The 18,556-nt window shown below is 34.8% G+C and overlaps 1 protein-coding gene across 1 annotated transcript; it reads left to right on the top strand.

Annotated features, from left to right (window-relative positions):
* Nucleotides 1-694: 694 nt before the first annotated feature.
* On the top strand, nucleotides 695-9,008 carry LOC127862369 (GDP-fucose protein O-fucosyltransferase 1-like). Its single transcript, XM_052401459.1, has 8 exons — nucleotides 695-966; nucleotides 3,432-3,526; nucleotides 3,999-4,170; nucleotides 4,562-4,661; nucleotides 5,016-5,211; nucleotides 5,699-5,826; nucleotides 6,269-6,374; nucleotides 8,511-9,008. The coding sequence occupies exons 1-8, from the start codon at nucleotides 840-842 to the stop codon at nucleotides 8,670-8,672; spliced, it is 1,086 nt and encodes a 361-aa protein (XP_052257419.1). The 5' UTR covers nucleotides 695-839; the 3' UTR covers nucleotides 8,673-9,008.
* Nucleotides 9,009-18,556: the final 9,548 nt, after the last annotated feature.

Here is an 18,556-nt window from a genome sequence, read left to right as displayed (position 1 = left end):
TAAACATTTCTTATTCAAGCGCATTATTTATCAGTTTTAATTCCAAATTAAATTCATTACTCGAAGTGATAAGTGTTTTTGCGGCAACGTCTTTTACAGATACTCCTGCTTTCCAGCAGCCATCCGACTATGGAACCACCTGCTTGAAGCGGTCTCCACATCTAGGTCCTTGAACAGCTTCAAGGCAGGCCTGGTCACTCTGCATTTGACCAAAAGCACAGTTTTTATCTGGTTTAAACGCTCACTTTTTTGTTACTTCACAACGACCTTCTACAGTCACAGTGCGTCGATTCCCCAGAAGAGCCCTGCACTTTATGGGAAGAAGAAGAAGCGCACGGATGTTGGTGCAGCCACCACCGCATGTCCACGGCGGGGGTACTGCCGCATATCTCGCGGAACTATTTCGGTGTATATTTTATCATTTAGACATGTGTGCTCGTGAGATGCTCGTGCACTGAAACCATTTCAGCCTCGTCTTCATTGCTGCAGCCGAGGACTGTGTAAATAAATATCGCATGTTATGTAATTGTTCCTGTTATTGATATATACCAGAAGTACGACACTTAAAAGAGAAAAAGCGCAACAGGTTTTTTATATGCCTAAATAGTCTCAAAAACGTTATTCCAGCGTTTCCACGAAGTCAAAGTCTTTAATGGTAGTATGTAACCTGTATATGCTCTCTAATTGGAGGTGCAAAAACTCTTGGTGACATGTGGCGGGAAATCATTGGATGACATGATCTGACGTTGTTTAATTATATTTTATTTAGGCAATGTTCATGCTTTAATCGGAGCACAGAACATATATTATAAATATTTAACATTACACCTTTGGTAATCATGCGTTGTTTTGCATTGATATCACAGTTTGTCTTGTTGCTGATATGTTTTCAACGTTATTTTATGGAAGAAGTAAACAAATATGAAGTTGACCCTAATGGATATTTAATCTTCTGTTTGTGCATGGGTATGTTTTCCTTTACAAAAATAACATATCTAATATTTCAATAAGTTTCTGATTCTTTTTTTAGTAAGTGATTTTCGTCTTTAAATAATGTTTTAGATCTACCTGAATTCTGTCAACATATTTGCACCATGTTTTGCATGAATTGTATTGTATTGACATATGATATGAGCGTGCATATAATATGATATTCAAACACGGCACGCGACTTGTTTTCTATTGACAAAGAAGGAAATCAAGTGTGGGTTATTCTGCAATAAATTATGGGCGGAGCTTAATGTTTCGAAAATTGTGCCGAATAAATAAAGAAAATATTGCATTAAAATGCATGTGCTAAAACCCGCTCTAAAAGAAATGTAATAAATGTAGCATGTATATAAATGTAATGAAACAACAAATTGTGTATTTGGTGATATGTGGCATAACCACGCCTACAAAAAATGTTATTTGCTGGAAAACGTAATTCAGAAAACATTTTGAGCATGCCAGCTTTTCAGTAGCATCAATAAACGTGATGCCATTTAGTTTCTACGATTGTTGTTCTCAATGAAAATGACGTCATTTGCAAAATATTTATGAATGAAAACGACTTCATATGTTTGTACAATTCAATGACGTCACTAAATAGTGAACTTTGTGCTAAGAAGGGCGGAGTATTGAAAAATATAGTTCACATCCAAAAGCTTGAACCAAATCAATCAGAATCGTGTTAGAATCGAAATAATATTTTTCTATGATGATTGTTGTCGAATAACCCACAGAAGGGAGTATAGATGCGTGTTATCAAATCACTCGTGCTTCGCACTCGTGCTTTAATTCCTACGCATCTATACTCCTTACTGTGGGTTATTTGGCAACAAACCATGATAGAAAAATATTATTTCTTAAATATTATGTAACATCATAATAATTCAGGCATCAGCTTATATTCAAAAACGTTTAAGGCTGATATATGGGAATACAAACAAACAAACTGGGTAGATAGGTCGACTAAAAAGTGATAGCAAACTTTTTAAATGATAATCCTAATTTTAACATAAATATTCAGTGACATGATCTAACTTGATTCTATTCATCTTTACACCTTTATGTTAAAGTTAATTTGTCTCTCTGTTAGACAGGTTTACCAGAGTCTGATGTCTAGCTTTAAGGTTAAGGTCATACTGAAGTGGTCGAAACTCTAATATTGACATGATGCATTTTGCCATAATGTTGCAGCTTAAGCTTTTTATAGTATATGTGTTTGCTTCATCGTTGAAAATGGTTGTGGGCCATTAAGATAGAAAACTTAAGAATATATCAAACTTACAGCTGTTATCTTGTGTCTTCTTGGAACTTTCAATAGCTCTTTCAGCTAGTTGATACCTTAAAACAAATTCAATATCTCCCTTCCAGTTTGAGATTTATTTGTTATTAATGGCACTAGCTAATTAAATTTACTCTTATTAATACACTTCTGATGTGTCAAAAGGCTTATCTAACTGTCTTGTCTTGTTTAGTTGAAATTACAGTATTACAATACATGTCACAATGTATTGAGGTAAATTGGTCCAAAGTGAGGTAGTATGTCTATGATGTCTAAAAGAATGAAGGCTTATTGACTAAAGCGCTTTTGGTTTTGCAATTAAGTGGGACAATGGTCTCATTACCTACTATTTTGAGCATAATTGAAATTCCAGACACAATATCATCAATTTTATGGATAATCTCAAATACTTGAATCATATAGAATCTTTGCAGTAATTGTAAATTGAAGGAAGATTGTAAAAGTGTTAAATTAACATGATACTAAGTCCGAAAGACAGTATTCATCCCTGGATCAAAAGATCGGGGGTTTATTGTTTTTTGCCTGTCTGTCTGTCATTCATTCATTGCATGTGTCTCAAAACATTAACCTTGGTTATAGTTTTGCAATAACTTTTGCATTATTGAAGATAGCAACTTGATATTGGCACGCATGTGTATCTCATGGAGCTGCACATTTTGAGTGGTGAAAGGTCAAGGTCATCCTTCAAGGTCAAAGGTCAAATATATGGCTTCAATGTGGCACAATAGGGGGCATTGTGTTTCTGACAAACACACCTCTTGTTATCATTTGAATTCAGTTTGTAATTTTGACTTTGTGGATGTAGCCTTATATAGCCCTTAAAATTCGATAAAATTGTATGAGTCAATAATTTTAACATGTTATTGGGTAGACAATTAAATTAAAAAAAATCAAACATTCTTGACTGTCCATATGTACAAGATGTTGTAAAAATAGGCAAAGAACTATAATTATTTAATTGAGAAATTGCTGCCCCTGAGATAGCATAAGACAGTCTGCTTGTTGCAATCAATGCACACCACAGTTTTTACATTATAAAAAAGAGTTAAAATACAACAATCTTGTCAAAACTTATGCCACTGGCATTATGCTGAAACAGAATCATATAAGAACATGTAGATTTATCTATTAATAATTTCAGGACGTTTTGGAAACCAAGCGGAACATTTTCTTGGTGGTCTGGCCTTTGCTAAATCCATCAACAGGACATTATTATTACCTCCATGGAGAACTTACGTATGTTTTAAGCTCCTTACCAAGATGATGGAAAACCTGGAAGTATATTTTTGCTTATCACCACATTAAGAATGTGGTAAAACATTTATATGTTTTCCAATCCATTAACAGCTTAGGTTTTCTTTTGTCTTTGGTGAAATTATGTAAGTTTGAAATTGTGTTTGATACTACAGAACATTGTTGCATAATGCACAGCATGCTCAATCGTGAGCTTTTTTTACTTACTTGTACAAAATGCAACCATTGTGATTTAGATAAACTTCAGTAAACATTTACAGATTTCTTTAATGTGTGCAGTCACAAAAATAAGAACAACATTTTCTGTTATTTAACCCAGAACTTACCTTTAATCTGAAATAATGAAATATAACTGGCATATTCCAGGCTGCAGTATTTATCGGAGAAATTTTTTAATAAAATGTGTTTGATAACTTCTTACTATTTGTATGTGTTTCTTTTAATTCTTTTACAGAAAAATGTTCCCTTCACAGACTGGTTCAAGCTTGAACCCTTACAGGAATATCACAAGGTGATACCTGCTGAACAGTTTATGAAGATCCTAGCCCCAGAAGTTTGGCCCCCAGGGAAAAGAAAGGGCTCATGTTTTTCATTCGAAGAAAATGCTGAATGTAAAATGAAAGATGGTATAACTTGCTTGAGCTTTTTGTTTAAAGACAATTTTTACATTAAATAACTTATTTGTAAGATATTGTTCATTTGTTTAAAATTATAATTGTAATGTGTTCACTGGCATATGTAAAAATATATATTCCTCAGTCTCAAAATGTCTTTTTTTTTATCAATAATACATTCAACCAGTCATCAAAGAACACAAATAAACCTGGACTGCATATCGGCATGTACTGTTTAATAAATTGGTTTAAACCTCCAGTCATTTCCAATGGCCCATTGTTGATCCAGTAAACTATGTTTGAAAACAACAAACAGGCAAACATCAATATTAGAAACATGCAATTTTAAAATATAATCAATTTCTCTGCGTGAAGTTTTTATCCTTACTTTTTTATTTCCTAGGAAATCCGTTTGGACCTTTTTGGGATGAGCTTGGTGTTGACTTTGACTCCACAGAATCCTACACAGTTTATTATGAGGAACATGACAGATGGAGAACTAGGTTTGTACTTTAATTGTTTGATAACTGTTATTTAAAAATAGTATGTATAATATGTGTATGGTAGTGTAATCTCTAACTTTAAGATGTATAATAACAATGTTGGTATTTGTTAATGAAATAAGTAGACATGTATGTGTGAAAAACAATCACATAACAGCCATTTAATGCTTGAGAGACGCTCCATGATGTTTCAGTTACATCAAACTTTATATGTCCCATAAATATTTACCATAACACGTCCTCAATGCCAAAGTCTACTAGTAAAATTCTGAACATTTATGGTGATGAATAATGCTTTGGTGCACAGGAAAAATCAACATGGAAAAAAGAGAAAAGGCACACCTTGTTTTGCAGATTTCCTGCCACAGAGTACCCTGTGGTTGCCCTAAGAGGGGCTCCTGCACCGTTCCCTATGGCCCCTAGTGTGAGGCCCCTACAACAGCACCTTCAGTGGTCAGACACAATTGTAGAACAAGGACAACAATATGTAGACCGTAATTTTCCAAAGGAGAAGTATGTTGGAATACATCTCAGAAATGGACCTGATTGGGTGATTAAAATTACTTCATTTTACCTGTATTTTTGTAGCAACTGACCGGTGGTGTTAAGATTTAACTGATAGTTTTGAACTTCTTATGGACAGGGTTGATGTGAAAAGTTTGATAAATCATTTTATGAATTAATGGTTTAATTTTATCCACATTAACTATATAGTCACAAATAAAGAAATTATCTGCTCAATCCATGGCCATCAAATTGACATAGCATTATGCACCTTAATGCATCTGAACACATTCGGGTTTCCTTGAATTTCACATTGAATGTTAAAATGAATAAATCTTCGCCTTTAATAGCAAGACGCAAGCTAGAATCAAGTAACCAACAGTACCTATTTAGACCTTTTGTCAAATGTACTTTTTGAACTTGATTGGTAAAATCTTTTTAATGGACCTATTCACTTAATTTGTAACTCAATAATGGTTTGTCTTCTATCTTAAAAAAGCTGACCACATTTTCCATGTACTCTGTTGCTGTAGGAGAATGCATGCCGACACACAGAAGGTGGCATTGGTTCTTTTATGGCTTCTCCACAGTGCATTAAACCTGGTGGTGCTCAGAAGGTCACGAAAGAAATATGTTTGCCTTCAACAAACAGTATATTAAAGTAAGAGAGCTTGATAAAGTCTTATTCACTGTAGAATATCACTTGTATTCTTATGTTGATGATTGTATAAACACGCATTTCATGGGTTCATTTATCATATGTTAAACAAGCATTTAATAGTTGCACCAATCATATGTTTTACACACATGTCATACTTGCATTATTCTCAGGTTACATACGCAGGTTATGGTTGCATTGTTACCATATTTGCACTAATAATATGTTTCAGATCTTGTTTTCATTCGCTGATATACCAGACATACCTTGTTGTTGTAAACTTAACTTGTAGAGACTGATCTGATTTTGAAAACCATTTGTTATCCTACTTATTATTGTGTAACTATTAATTGATCTACTTGGGTAACTATTTTGCCCAAATTCTTACACTTACATCATGGCTTGAATTGTTTTATGTTCTGTATGCTAATTTGTTTGTTTATAGACAACTGAAGCAGGCTGTAATGGAAACTGGTGCCACAGTTGTGTATGTTGCCACTGATAAAAATCCATTGATCAGTGACATAACTGAATATTTAAAGGACTTTCAGGTATGTTATGCCTTCTTATTGTTTAACTATTATCCAAAATTATTTAAACTCTGTATTTAGTGCACTTGATCATGTCTGTAAATGAGTTCAAATCCATTTAGACTGCATATTTTAGCTACGTTTGGTTAAACAATACTCAAGTATTTGATAAATAAGAAAATATACTATGTACCTACACATGTAGAAGTGAAAGGGTCAATGACTGTATTTTTTAATTTATATATCAAGTAGTCATTTTCATTCATATCCCAGGTTGGGGTTGAAAGCGTTGCTTATTATGCCCCCCTTCGAAGAAGAGGGGGTATATTGCTTTGCTCATGTGGGTCGGTCTGTCGATATGTCGGTATGTCGGTCTGTCGGTCGGTCCACCAGGTGGTTTCCAGATGGTAACTCAAGAACGCTTGGGCCTAGGATCATGAAACTTCATAGGAACATTGATTATGACTCGCAGATGACCCCTATTGATTTTTAGGTCACTAGGTCAAAGGTCAAGGTCACGGTGACCCGAAATAGTAAAATGGTTTCCGGATGATAACTCAAGAACGCTTATGCCTAGGATCATGAAACTTGATAGGTAGATTGATCAGGACTCGCAGATAACCCCTATTGATTTTCAGGTCACGAGGTCAAAGGTCAAGGTCACGGTTACCCGAAATAGTAAAATGGTTTCCGGATGATTTTTCAAGAACGCATATGCCTAGAATCATGAAACTTCATAGGTAGATTGATAATGACTCGCAGATGACCCCTATTGATTTTCAGGTCACTAGGTCAAAGGTCAAGGTCACGGCGATCCGAAATAGTAAAATGGTTTCCGGATGATAACTCAAGAACGCTTATGCCTAGGATCATGAAACTTGATAGGTAGATTGATAATGACTCACAGATGACCCCTATTGATTTTCAGGTCACAAGGTCAAAGGTCAAGGTCACTGTGACCCGAAATAGTAAAATGGTTTCCGGAGGATGACTCAATAACGCTTATGCCTAGGATCATGAAACTTGATAGGTAGATTGATCATGACTCGCAGTTGACCCCTATTGATTTTCAGGTCACTATATCAAAGGTCAAGGTCACAGTGACCCGAAATAGTAAAATGGTTTCCGGATGATAACTCAAGAACACTTATGCCTAGGATCATGAAACTTCATAGGTAGATTGATCATGACTCGCAGATGACCCCTATTGATTTTCAGGTCACTAGGTCAAAGGTCAAGGTCACGGTGACCCGAAATAGTAACATGGTTTCCGGATGATAACTGAAGAATGCTTATGCCTAGGATCATGAAACTTAATAGGTATATTGATCAGGACACACAGATGACCCCTTTTGATTTTCAGGTCTCTAGGTCAAAGGTCAAGGTCACAGTGACAAAAAACATATTAACACAATGGCTGTCACTACAACGTAGAGCCCATATGGGGGGCATGCATGTTTTACAAACAGCCCTTGTTATTTACTACTTGTTCGTTAGTAGTAAGGACAAACGCTGACTTTTAGGCATGTTTCATTATGTCATGTATTTTATTCTTATATACATGTTGATTGCTATTTTTTTCCTGAAATATTATTTACATCCTTACAAATTATATTATTATTGTAAAAGAAAATTCATGCAACCAGTCTTATTTATTATCACAGGCTAACCTACACTTCTAATATTCTGTAGAAATTGTGTGATAAAATCTTATTTATGTTATTTGTTGATTGATTTTCTTTCTTACGACCATTGCAAGCTAATGTATTGATGTCTCATTGATATTATTATTGTAATGGCTTGAATGTTAGCAAATCTGATCTCTAGCCATGTAATTTGACTTTTAGTTAAGTGTTTTTTAAGGAGATAACGGCCTTTGCGGCATACATTTCCTGCATTATTCTTACACATACAAGTTTATGGGTATATAGAATGTTAAAACGCAAAAACATATTTTTAATAAGCCAAAGGATTAACATGAAACTACATTATGCAATTTCTTTAAATGGTTTTCATTAAGCTTAAAGCTCTCACAAAAAGTAGCGAATTAAAATGCTATTTACTTTTAGAATGGCAAGAAAAAAGTGACAATCGGCGAATTAAATTCTAAATCTCTCTGACCTTATCATTTAACATGCTGTATATTTCTGTTCAAAGGTGAAGGTTTACCACCAAGACCCCTGGCTTCCCCAGCTGGACCTGTACATTCTAGGTGAGGCGGACCATTTTATTGGGAACTGCGTCTCCTCCTTTACCTCATTTGTCAGTCGAGCAAGGAAGGTCCGTAACAAGCCAACAACATTCTGGGGACTTGGATAATACCAGTGCAGAAGGTCTGTTACAACACAGCAGCATTATGGGAAATCATGCACACATTAATCATTCTGGGAATATGAATAACAACAGCGTGGATGGTCCACAGGAAAACTACAACTTTCTGGGGACTAAATTAAAATCAGTAAGGAAGGTCCAACTCCAACAATATTAAAGAGACTTGAATACTAGTTATACTTTCTAGGAAGGTCCATAACAAACTATACGATTCTGAGAGATGTATTAATGTAGCCTTGTGATGCCATCAAATAAAGTCTATAATACACCTAAAACATTGGTTGTAAAACTGTTCCGTAATATTAATAAAATCTGTGCACAATATTATGTTTTATTCCAATAAGAACTGTGTGTCATCACCTTGATTTGTCAACACAATACATACTTTAAGGAAGTATTTGGTGTACTTAAAATGGTATTTTATCTGCGCCGAAAATTTTTCTAAGGGGATATAGTAATAGTCTCCATCCGTCTGTAAGTCCGTGCGTTTGTGTGTCCATCTTTTCGTCCGAAACTTTGTCCAGAGCATAACTCCAAATCTATTCAATGGATTTACTTTAAACTTAGAATATAAACAGATGGCAACTAGGAAATGCAGTGACCAAGAACCATAACTCTATCTACCTTAGGTTTTGAATTATCTCCCTTTATTTAATTTCAAATTAAATTTTGTCTGGAGCATAACTCTAAATCTACTGAAGGGATTTACTTGAACCTTGAAATATTAACAGATGGCAAGTAGGAGAAATGCAGTGACTAAGAACCATAACTCTATCTACCTTAGTTTTTGAATTATCTCCCTTTATTTAATTTCAAAGTAAATTTTTGTCCGGAGCATAACTCTAAATCTACTGAAGGGATTTACTTGAAACTAGAAATATAAACAGATGGCAATTAGGAGAAGTGCAGTGAACATGAACCATAACTCTTTCGGCCGTAGTTTTTTAATTATCTCCCTTTATTTTTATTTATTTTTGTTTTATTTATTTATAATTTTAAATTATATTTAATTTCATAGTAAATATTTTAGCTTTTCAACTTTTAATATCCCCCTTTATCTAATTTTACAATAATATTTTAATTTGAACACTAAGTATTCACTGTAAAATGAATAGATGAGTTTAAGGAAAAATACAGTGATCAAGAACAGTAACTGTTTACAGTCTTCTTTTTTAATTACCTCCCTTTCTTTCATTTCCATATATTTTATTCTCTACAGCATAACTCCAACACTATATAACTATGTTTTCCTTGAAATATAAATAGATGCCACAGTTGCCATGTTTTGCAAATATTATTCTACTCTCTAAAACAAATTTTGTCATACAAGCAAACACATTTCGGCGGGGATTTGGCACTACTGTGACAAACTCTTGTTATTCTAGCTAAAGATGAGGAAATGAAAAAGATGCATACATATGAAAATCATTTAAGTAAAATTCTACCCCTCTTGCCAAAAACCAATTCCCCTTAAATCTAAATTGAAGGAGAAAATATAAGCACCAAATGAGTCAAAATGCACTTCCCCTTATATGGGTTTATTTTATAATATTATTGAAGGTTCGTAACTCATTTTAAAAAGTTTCAAATTAATGAATTTTTGTCCACACATCCTCAAAATGAATTTTTCCAACTTGTCACATATTCAATAAATAAATGAACACTATAGCAAGGAGACATATTTCATTATTGTTGTATACCGGTACTCGTACTAAAAATCTAGTCTCGTTTATAGCTTATCATTTGACATTGATTAAATTACAAAACTTTACAGACGCGAAACGATCAAATAATTTGGAATGTTTCTGTTCTTTTCGTGATAGTTTAGTACGGCATTTCATAAACTTTACATCAAACAAAAATAGTCATGTTTTTATGTCCCCCACTATAGTAGTGGGGGACATATTGTTTTTGCCCTGTCTGTTGGTCTGTTGGTTGGTTGGTTGGTTGGTTGGTTGGTTGGTTTGCGCCAACTTTAACATTTGCAATGACTTTTGCAATATTGAAGATAGCAACTTGATATTTGGCATGCATATGTATCTCATTGAGCTGCACATTTTCGAGTGGTGAAAGGTCAAGGTCAAGGTCATCCTTCAAGGTCAAAGGTCAAATATATGGGTCAAAATCGCTCATTTAATGTACACTTTTGCAGTATTTCAATATTCAAGATAGCAACTTGATATTTGGCATGCATGTGTATCTCATGGAGCTGCACATTTTGAGTGGTGAAAGGTCAAGGTCAAGGTCATCCTTCAAGGTCAGATGTCAAATATATGTGGCCAAAATCACTCATTTTATGAGTTCTTTTGCAATATTGAAGATAGCAACTTGATATTTGGCATGCATGTGTATCTAATGGAGCTGCACATTTTGAGTGGTGAAAGGTCAAGGTCATCCTTCAAGGTCAAATATATGGGTCAGAATTGCTCATGTAATGTCACTTCTGCAATATTGAAGCTAGCAATTTTATATTTGAAAGGCATGTGTATCTCATGGAGCTGCACATTTTGAGTGGTGAAGGGTCAAAGTCAAGGTCATCCTTCAAGGTCGAACATCATATAGGGGTCAAGGTCATCCTTCAAGGTCAAACATCATATAGGGGGACATTGTGTTTCACAAACACATCTTGTTTTCATATTAATTTCGCTCTCATGAACACGGTCATGGTCATAGTACTTTTTTCTTTCCATCTCAAAGAGACACCCATTAAAATACTCGTTCTCATCTCTTATAAACAGTCCTGGTAATAATGTCTTCCCATCTCATAGACTAGTAATAATGATACTTACTAATCATCTAATATACACAGTCAAGGTACGAAGAACTTGCAATCTCTTGGTTCGAATAACTTATCGTATCGTACACACAATCAAGGTACTATTTTTTCCCACCTCATAGACGTAGTCATTGCACTGATTTTCTGTATGTGGTACCATTAAAAATGGACCTACCTACCTGCTGGGTACATCACAAATGCTATGTTACTTTACCACACATGTTTTAAATGGATTTGGATGCATGACCATCTAAATTTATATTTGTACAGAATTTCGCTATAAAATCATGTCTTATGACAGAGAGAATTAATTAGTCTGTTGACACCAGTAATCATTTATAATATAAGATAACCCTGACATTTTGTTATAATCAACTCTGATTTTGCAATCAGATTCTAACTTTACATCAGTGAATATTTCTATTAACTTCCATAATTGCAACACCTTTAAATCATTCAGCATTGTTTATTGCTAATTTGCATCTCACTTGCAGTTTAAGCAATAAAAGCACATCTTACGAGCAAGTTACCGATCAAAAATACCCCCTTTAAAGGTCAACGACTGAATTGTTGCATGCTTATTAATATGCAACGGCACAGATACATGCCAAATCAAATCACACCTGAATGGTTTCTGATTGATTACCATCCACTGGCACAGATAGCAAGCAAATCACATCACACCTTCATGTTAACTAAATGATTAACATTTACTAGCACAGTTATGAAACAAATCACATCACACCAGAATGATGACCTTTTACACAATTAGCTAGATCAGTTCTTAGCACATAACAAAACCAGAATGGTTACCTACGAATTCAGATTTCATCGCCACAGAGGCCAACCGAATCAAATTTTATCAGAATGACAACCTTTCTCCAGCTCAGTTACAAACCAAATATTATCGCAACAGAATGTTTATCTACTGAATCACGTGTCACTAGTTGGTAACCAACTAACTCACATCCCACCAAACAGATTGAACCAACTGATTCACGGTTCAACGGCACAGTAACCAACAAAAGCACATCACAAGGTGAATTGACAAATGATGTATTTTGGGGGTTAATTATATCTTACAAATAAGTTAAAAAGAACTTGTCATATACAATAACCAATATTTATCCTGGAAAAATGATTCCAGTTCTAAAAGTAATTAAGGTCTAATGAAAAGAAGGGATGGGACATAAATAAGAAGACATGGTGGTTGATTGTTATAGTCTTTTCTAAATGTATTATCAAACTCTTCAAGTAAAGACACACCTTCCTCAGAATCAACAACGAACCCAACGCGCGTCTTACACAATCTAAAATTGTGCAGACAGAAAGTGAAAACAATGCCGAATCGAATACTTCACTCATGAGCTGAATCAATTTCAAGGAAGGGAGTGATAAGGTTTTAAAAAATACTGCTTTTCATTGAAATTATTGTCCATCTATTAAAGATATTTAACCATCGATTTAGCGATGCATCTACATAAAGCTTTTAAACAAACTAGGTGTAAAAAAGATCGTAACGATGTTTTATCCATATGAAACAAATAGCTCTACTGCTTACAGCCTCTGAGGCCTGAAATAGGACATTATTTAGATACGTTCTATCGCATCCACGGAGCAAACATCAAACAAGTGTTGTATATGACATAGCAAACTATGAAACTCCAGAAACTATATTAAAAGTGTAACTCTAGTTTGTATCTTTTATAAGAGCACACCGCCTTGGAACAGTTAATGCAAAACATGGATTTTATTGAAACCAGTTCGAAGGCTAGCCACACCTCATACGTACCCAGAATCAATTACAAATCAAACGCGTTTAAAACGATCCCACTAAAATGCCGACAACAAAAATAAACATGTATGCAAAATCCGCGCGAATCAGTTCCAAGCCAACATACACACATATCTATGAAGTTAATAGTAATAATAATGTACACTTTTTCCACAATGAACGTGTTGCTTATCATCGCGGGTTCTTGCTCTGTACTGCGGCCCTTCAATGAACACCGCCTCAAACACGACTAGCAGTAAGGCTCATGAAAGCTCAATTGTAGTGATTGGTCGTATCAATCTTATTATACCAATCAATCTCGTTTCAAAATTGCTTAGAACGTGTACACACTGATTAAATAGTAAAAAGCTCTCTACGAACAGAAGAAAATTGTGCGAAAAGTATGAGCCCATAACTCGGCATCAAAATCAGTTTAACAGTTTGATAAATATCGCATTCGTTGTTTATCGAATTGTATTTTCAACGCACGTCATATACCCATTTAAAAGTTATTATTTTGATAATTTATACACATGTGCTTAAATGCTTTATTACTTTGTTTACTTGGAAAATTGTGTGGGCTTATGTGTATTTTAATTATCATTAAATTGCCATTTAGTTGGCAGATGGTTCGATTTTCAATTAATATAATGACAGTACCGATGATTTATGACTGTGTTTTCTTGAACAATTGAAAGCTAATGTATTTTTTAATTATTTACTGAATCACCAGTTCATCGCCTCTGATAATTATCCCCCGCCATAGGCGGAGGGATATTGTTTTGGCGTTGTCCGCCCATCCGTCCTCCGTCCGTCTTTCCGTCCGTCCGGCACTTTTGTGTCCGGAGCCATATCTTGGAAATGCTTTGGCGGATTTCATTGAAACTTGGTATTTTTTAGTGTCAAATATAACATTTTTGTGTCCAGAAGCATATTGGCAGGGGATATCAATTCAACGAGGTAAAGTACCAATTGTACCTCATGGCAGCCATAGTCGAACGGTACCAATGATCGAACTTATTGTGTCATTAATCAATAGTATTTATTCCCCGAAGAATATTTGACGCAGAAATATATTGATGTTTAAAGTAGCTATTCCATATATGTACTTATTTGCAAACTTTTAACTTTATAATTTTTTGTTTTGCATACATTGGAAGTGATTGGACGATTGGTTCCAAACTGGTTCCAATATATGTCACGTTGACTAGATTTAACTAGCGGTATTGTAATAAATATCACTTAATGTTGCAATGTTTGCAGCATCCGAAATATTACTGTTTTATCTGACGTAATATTTTATCTTAACGCTGCATTGATATCTGCCGTCAACAACGCTGCGTGATATATTTTTTATATCAGTTCAATGGGAAGTTGTTATATGTAAATCAATGTTTGTAGGTAGTTGATAAATCGACATTAACTATAAAGTTATCATTTTTGTTGAAATTAGATTCAACAGAACGAACAATTTGATACCAAGATGGTATAAAAAATAAATTCACAATAAGCAAAATAAACAGCAAAAACATGTTTTTACAAATATTATGCACAAGTTCTCGTGCCGTCATTATTATTACATCATAATTCAAAATTATTCCCGCAAAAAATTAATGCAGCGTCGTAGGCATTATTTTTCACATTTTTTTTTTAATGGGGGACGATACGGTATGATAAACATAAAAACAGATTATCACGCTGGGTATGGCGAGACTTCGCTTACAGATGGCACTTCGGATAACAGAGACTTTCAACAAATCGGGCAATCTGATATCCGAGTTTGATTTTTTACCTGAAATGCATTTAATTTATGTTTATGATGGCAATTTTTAAGTATGAAATCAATGTGCATAATCAAGTGCGACTGATTGGAAATTAATGAATAACTTAATTACAAACACATGTGAAATATAATCAAGGGCGTTGTTCGTTTTCAAAAATCACATTACTATCAATTTATGTACATGTACTATAAATGTGATAATTTTTATATATTATCTAAATGCCTATATCTGAAGAAATATATTTCAAGTGAAGACACAAATAATAGTCTACATAAGGAATTATTGTTCAATGGTAACTTGAGATTTAGAGAGATGAAAATACGACGGATCATGTTGATCAACACGATCGTGTTTAATTACTTATAGCAGGGCTTTACAGGGTGCTGAATCAACGGGGTTTTCAGGGGTTTACACACGGCTGGAAGAATGTAATCACACCGTTAAGAACTTTATTTTTGCAAATATCTCAAGCTATTGGAAATAAATTTGAAAAAATCTGTAGTGCGTAAAATAAGTTGATCTTGCAGTTTGTGCCGATAGCTTAAGGTAAAAGAATAAATCATTGAATACGTCTGAAATCGGTTGCAAAATTGCACGTTGCGTGAAGCATAACCGTGTAGTTGAAATCGAATTTTTGAACAAAAGCACAGGCTTATTATTGAAGTAATTCTGATGTTTTTCACATTCCCATACGCAGCATTTAAAGCTGTCTTTTATGCATTACTTGAAATTCTGAAGAAAAAAAAGTTAGTTGAAATAAAGCACCACTTACCGTCGTGCTTACATCCATTAAAGTTGAAAGGGGGAACCTCACAAATTCACTTGACCATGCAACCTGCTTTAGATAACGGGAGAAGGGGTCTTTAAGAGGCAAAAATCATATGTCTTTCTTTAGAATCGCACCATCAAGATTCTAATACGTAGCCACACAATTAAAAAGAGTAAGCTGATAGAAAACACCCTTTAATGAGATCTTTGTTTAAAGGATCACTTACCTTAACGATAACGTTTGCACGAAGTGCAATTTACCTGACCCTTAATCTCTTTATTTGTTGAATAAAAAGAAACACAGGTAGGAAATTTGAATTAAATAAAAAAAAAGATTCTGGGAAAAGGAATTCGTACATGATATGTTCATTTGTAATAATATGGAAAAGATTCCTTCTTCTCTCAAAAGTTATCTTGTTTTGTCTTTTCACAGGATTTGAACCAATGAGTAAAATACTCTGCTTTTATTGTACAGCATCTACATACCGTAAAGAGGTATATACCGAAATTGTGGAGCATTGTGTCAAAGGTCTAAATTGCGTGTCTGAAAACCATAGAGAACAAATTCTTCAGAGCGAAACTTTATTGCTTTTGTATTGCCTGCTTACTATCACAGTATTCCAAAGCGAATTCTGCAATTCTGACTCACTAAAAAGAGTGTGTTATATCTGGTAAAAAGTATCGAGTAAGCGGGAATAGAATTGCCATTGTCATTTCTATTGTCGCTTACTCGATACTTTTTACCAGATATCACACAGCTATTGTGATCCACTTGGTTCATGTTTTGCGCTCTGTGTGTTTTTCTGTGAGTGTGTTCCTATTTCAAAAATTATGGTTGCTATGGCAACAAATAGAATAGAAATACTGCTGAAAATGGTGGTTTTCTTGATCCTGCGATAACTTTAAAAGTTCTTCATATTCTGTTCATGAAACTTGAAACATTGATAGATGGCAATATGTACATTATGCACGTCATTTCATTTTGTTTCTACGTCAAAAATTATGGTTGCTATGGCAACAAATATATATAAAAAAATCTAACAATGGTGGAATTTCTGACAATGGTGGAGCCGGTAGGTGACATATATTGCTTGGCAATAGTCTTGTTTGGTATGCAGTAAAGCTGCAATAAATTTTAGGTACTAAAAGACAATGGTTCCAATATGTATATGTTTAGCAGCTATTGTGATGGAAAACGGCTCCACTTGACTCATGTCTTGCAGCTATTGTGATGGACAACGGCTCCACTCGGTTTATGTTTTACAGCTATTGCGATGGACAATGGCTCCACTTGACTGATGTTTTGAAGCTATTGTGAAGACTCGTGTTTTGCAGCTTTTGTGATGGACAACGGCTCCACTTGGTTCATGTTTTGCAGCTATTGTGATGGACAATGGCTCCACTTGACTATTGTGATGGATAACGGCTCCACTTGGTTCATGTTTTGCAGCTATTGTGATGGACAATGGCTCCACTTGACTCATGTTTTGCATCTGTGATGGACAACGGCTCCACTTGGTTCATGTTTCGCAGCTATTGTGATGGACATTGCTCCACTTGACTCATGTTTTGCAGCTATTGTGATGGACAATTGCTCCACTTGACTCATGTTTTGCAGCTATTGTGATGGACAATTGCTCCACTTGACTCATGTTTTGCAGCTATTGTGATGGACAATGGCTCCATTTGACTCATGTTTTGCAGCTATTGTGATGGACAACAGCTCCACTTGACTAATGTTTTGCAGCTAATGCGAGATGGACAACGGCTCCCCTTTGTTTATGTTTAGCAGCTATTGTGATAGATAACGGCACAAATAATTGTATGTATTACATCTATTGTAATGGCGTAGGACGGCTTTATTGAGTATAAGTGTTGCGTTTATTGACATGAACGTCGGCTCAAATAAGTTCATGTGTTGCAGCTATTTCGGTCGCCATGGAACCAATACAACTGCAATATGTGTATTGCGTTCCTTGTATTGTGTTGGACCGTTTTGCAGTTATTGTGACGGACAACGGTTGCAATAAGGTTTCGTGCTGAAGTTATTTTGATTGATGACGACAGCAATTACATGAGGGAAAATGGCTCCTATATACGTATACGTTGCAGCTATTGTTAAATTTGAGCTTCCCGTTTTTGCAAGGCTTGCTTTGCCAGAAATAAACATCATTCAGTCGTCTTCTCTTCCGCTTTTCGGAAATAATGTTGTGTCATCATCGTCAATCATCATGTTGCAAGCGACTTCATTTTTATGATAAGATCGACTTTATCATCATCACCATCTTCGTAGTCAACATTCTGACACCGAATGTATTATCAGCATTATCATCAGATCACCAAATTCGTCATAATCACTCTAGTCATCATCGGTTTCTTCAACAGCAACAGCGCTGTCATCATCACAATTACCGTAATCATCATCATTATCATCACCATCATCATCATCATCATCGTGCACAATAATTATTAAACTGTAAGTAAATAGAGGAGAAAATCATACGACTGTCAAGATGGCAATGTCCGCGTCGAAACAGGTATTTTTTGCCGTTTTATACTCTTTTATAACTTTAATTTAATTTTGTAATGCCTAATTTTTCAGCAATCAGCAAGATAGTTCATAGCGTTTATTTCGTATTTATATTAGCTTTATATCTCAACTAAACTCGCTACGCAGTTTTTTAGCGGGAGCTGTAATTTTGTGATGCTCCTTAAAGATTTCGTAGCGAGTAAAGTCAAATTATAGAGCGAATACTAATACGAAATAAAT

Source organism: Dreissena polymorpha, chromosome 16 (genome assembly GCF_020536995.1).
Source record: "Dreissena polymorpha isolate Duluth1 chromosome 16, UMN_Dpol_1.0, whole genome shotgun sequence".
Lineage (NCBI taxonomy): Eukaryota > Metazoa > Mollusca > Bivalvia > Myida > Dreissenidae > Dreissena > Dreissena polymorpha.
This window is presented reverse-complemented; position numbering and strand designations above follow the sequence as displayed.

Coding starts and splice junctions, on each gene's coding strand:
- LOC127862369 (XM_052401459.1), top strand. CDS start 840: ATGCGTTGTTTTGCATTGATATCACAGTTTGTCTTGTTGCTGATATGT. Junction 3,527..3,998: donor TACCTCCATGGAGAACTTAC/GTATGTTTTAAG, acceptor ATTCTTTTACAG/AAAAATGTTCCCTTCACAGA. Junction 5,827..6,268: donor TCAACAAACAGTATATTAAA/GTAAGAGAGCTT, acceptor GTTTGTTTATAG/ACAACTGAAGCAGGCTGTAA.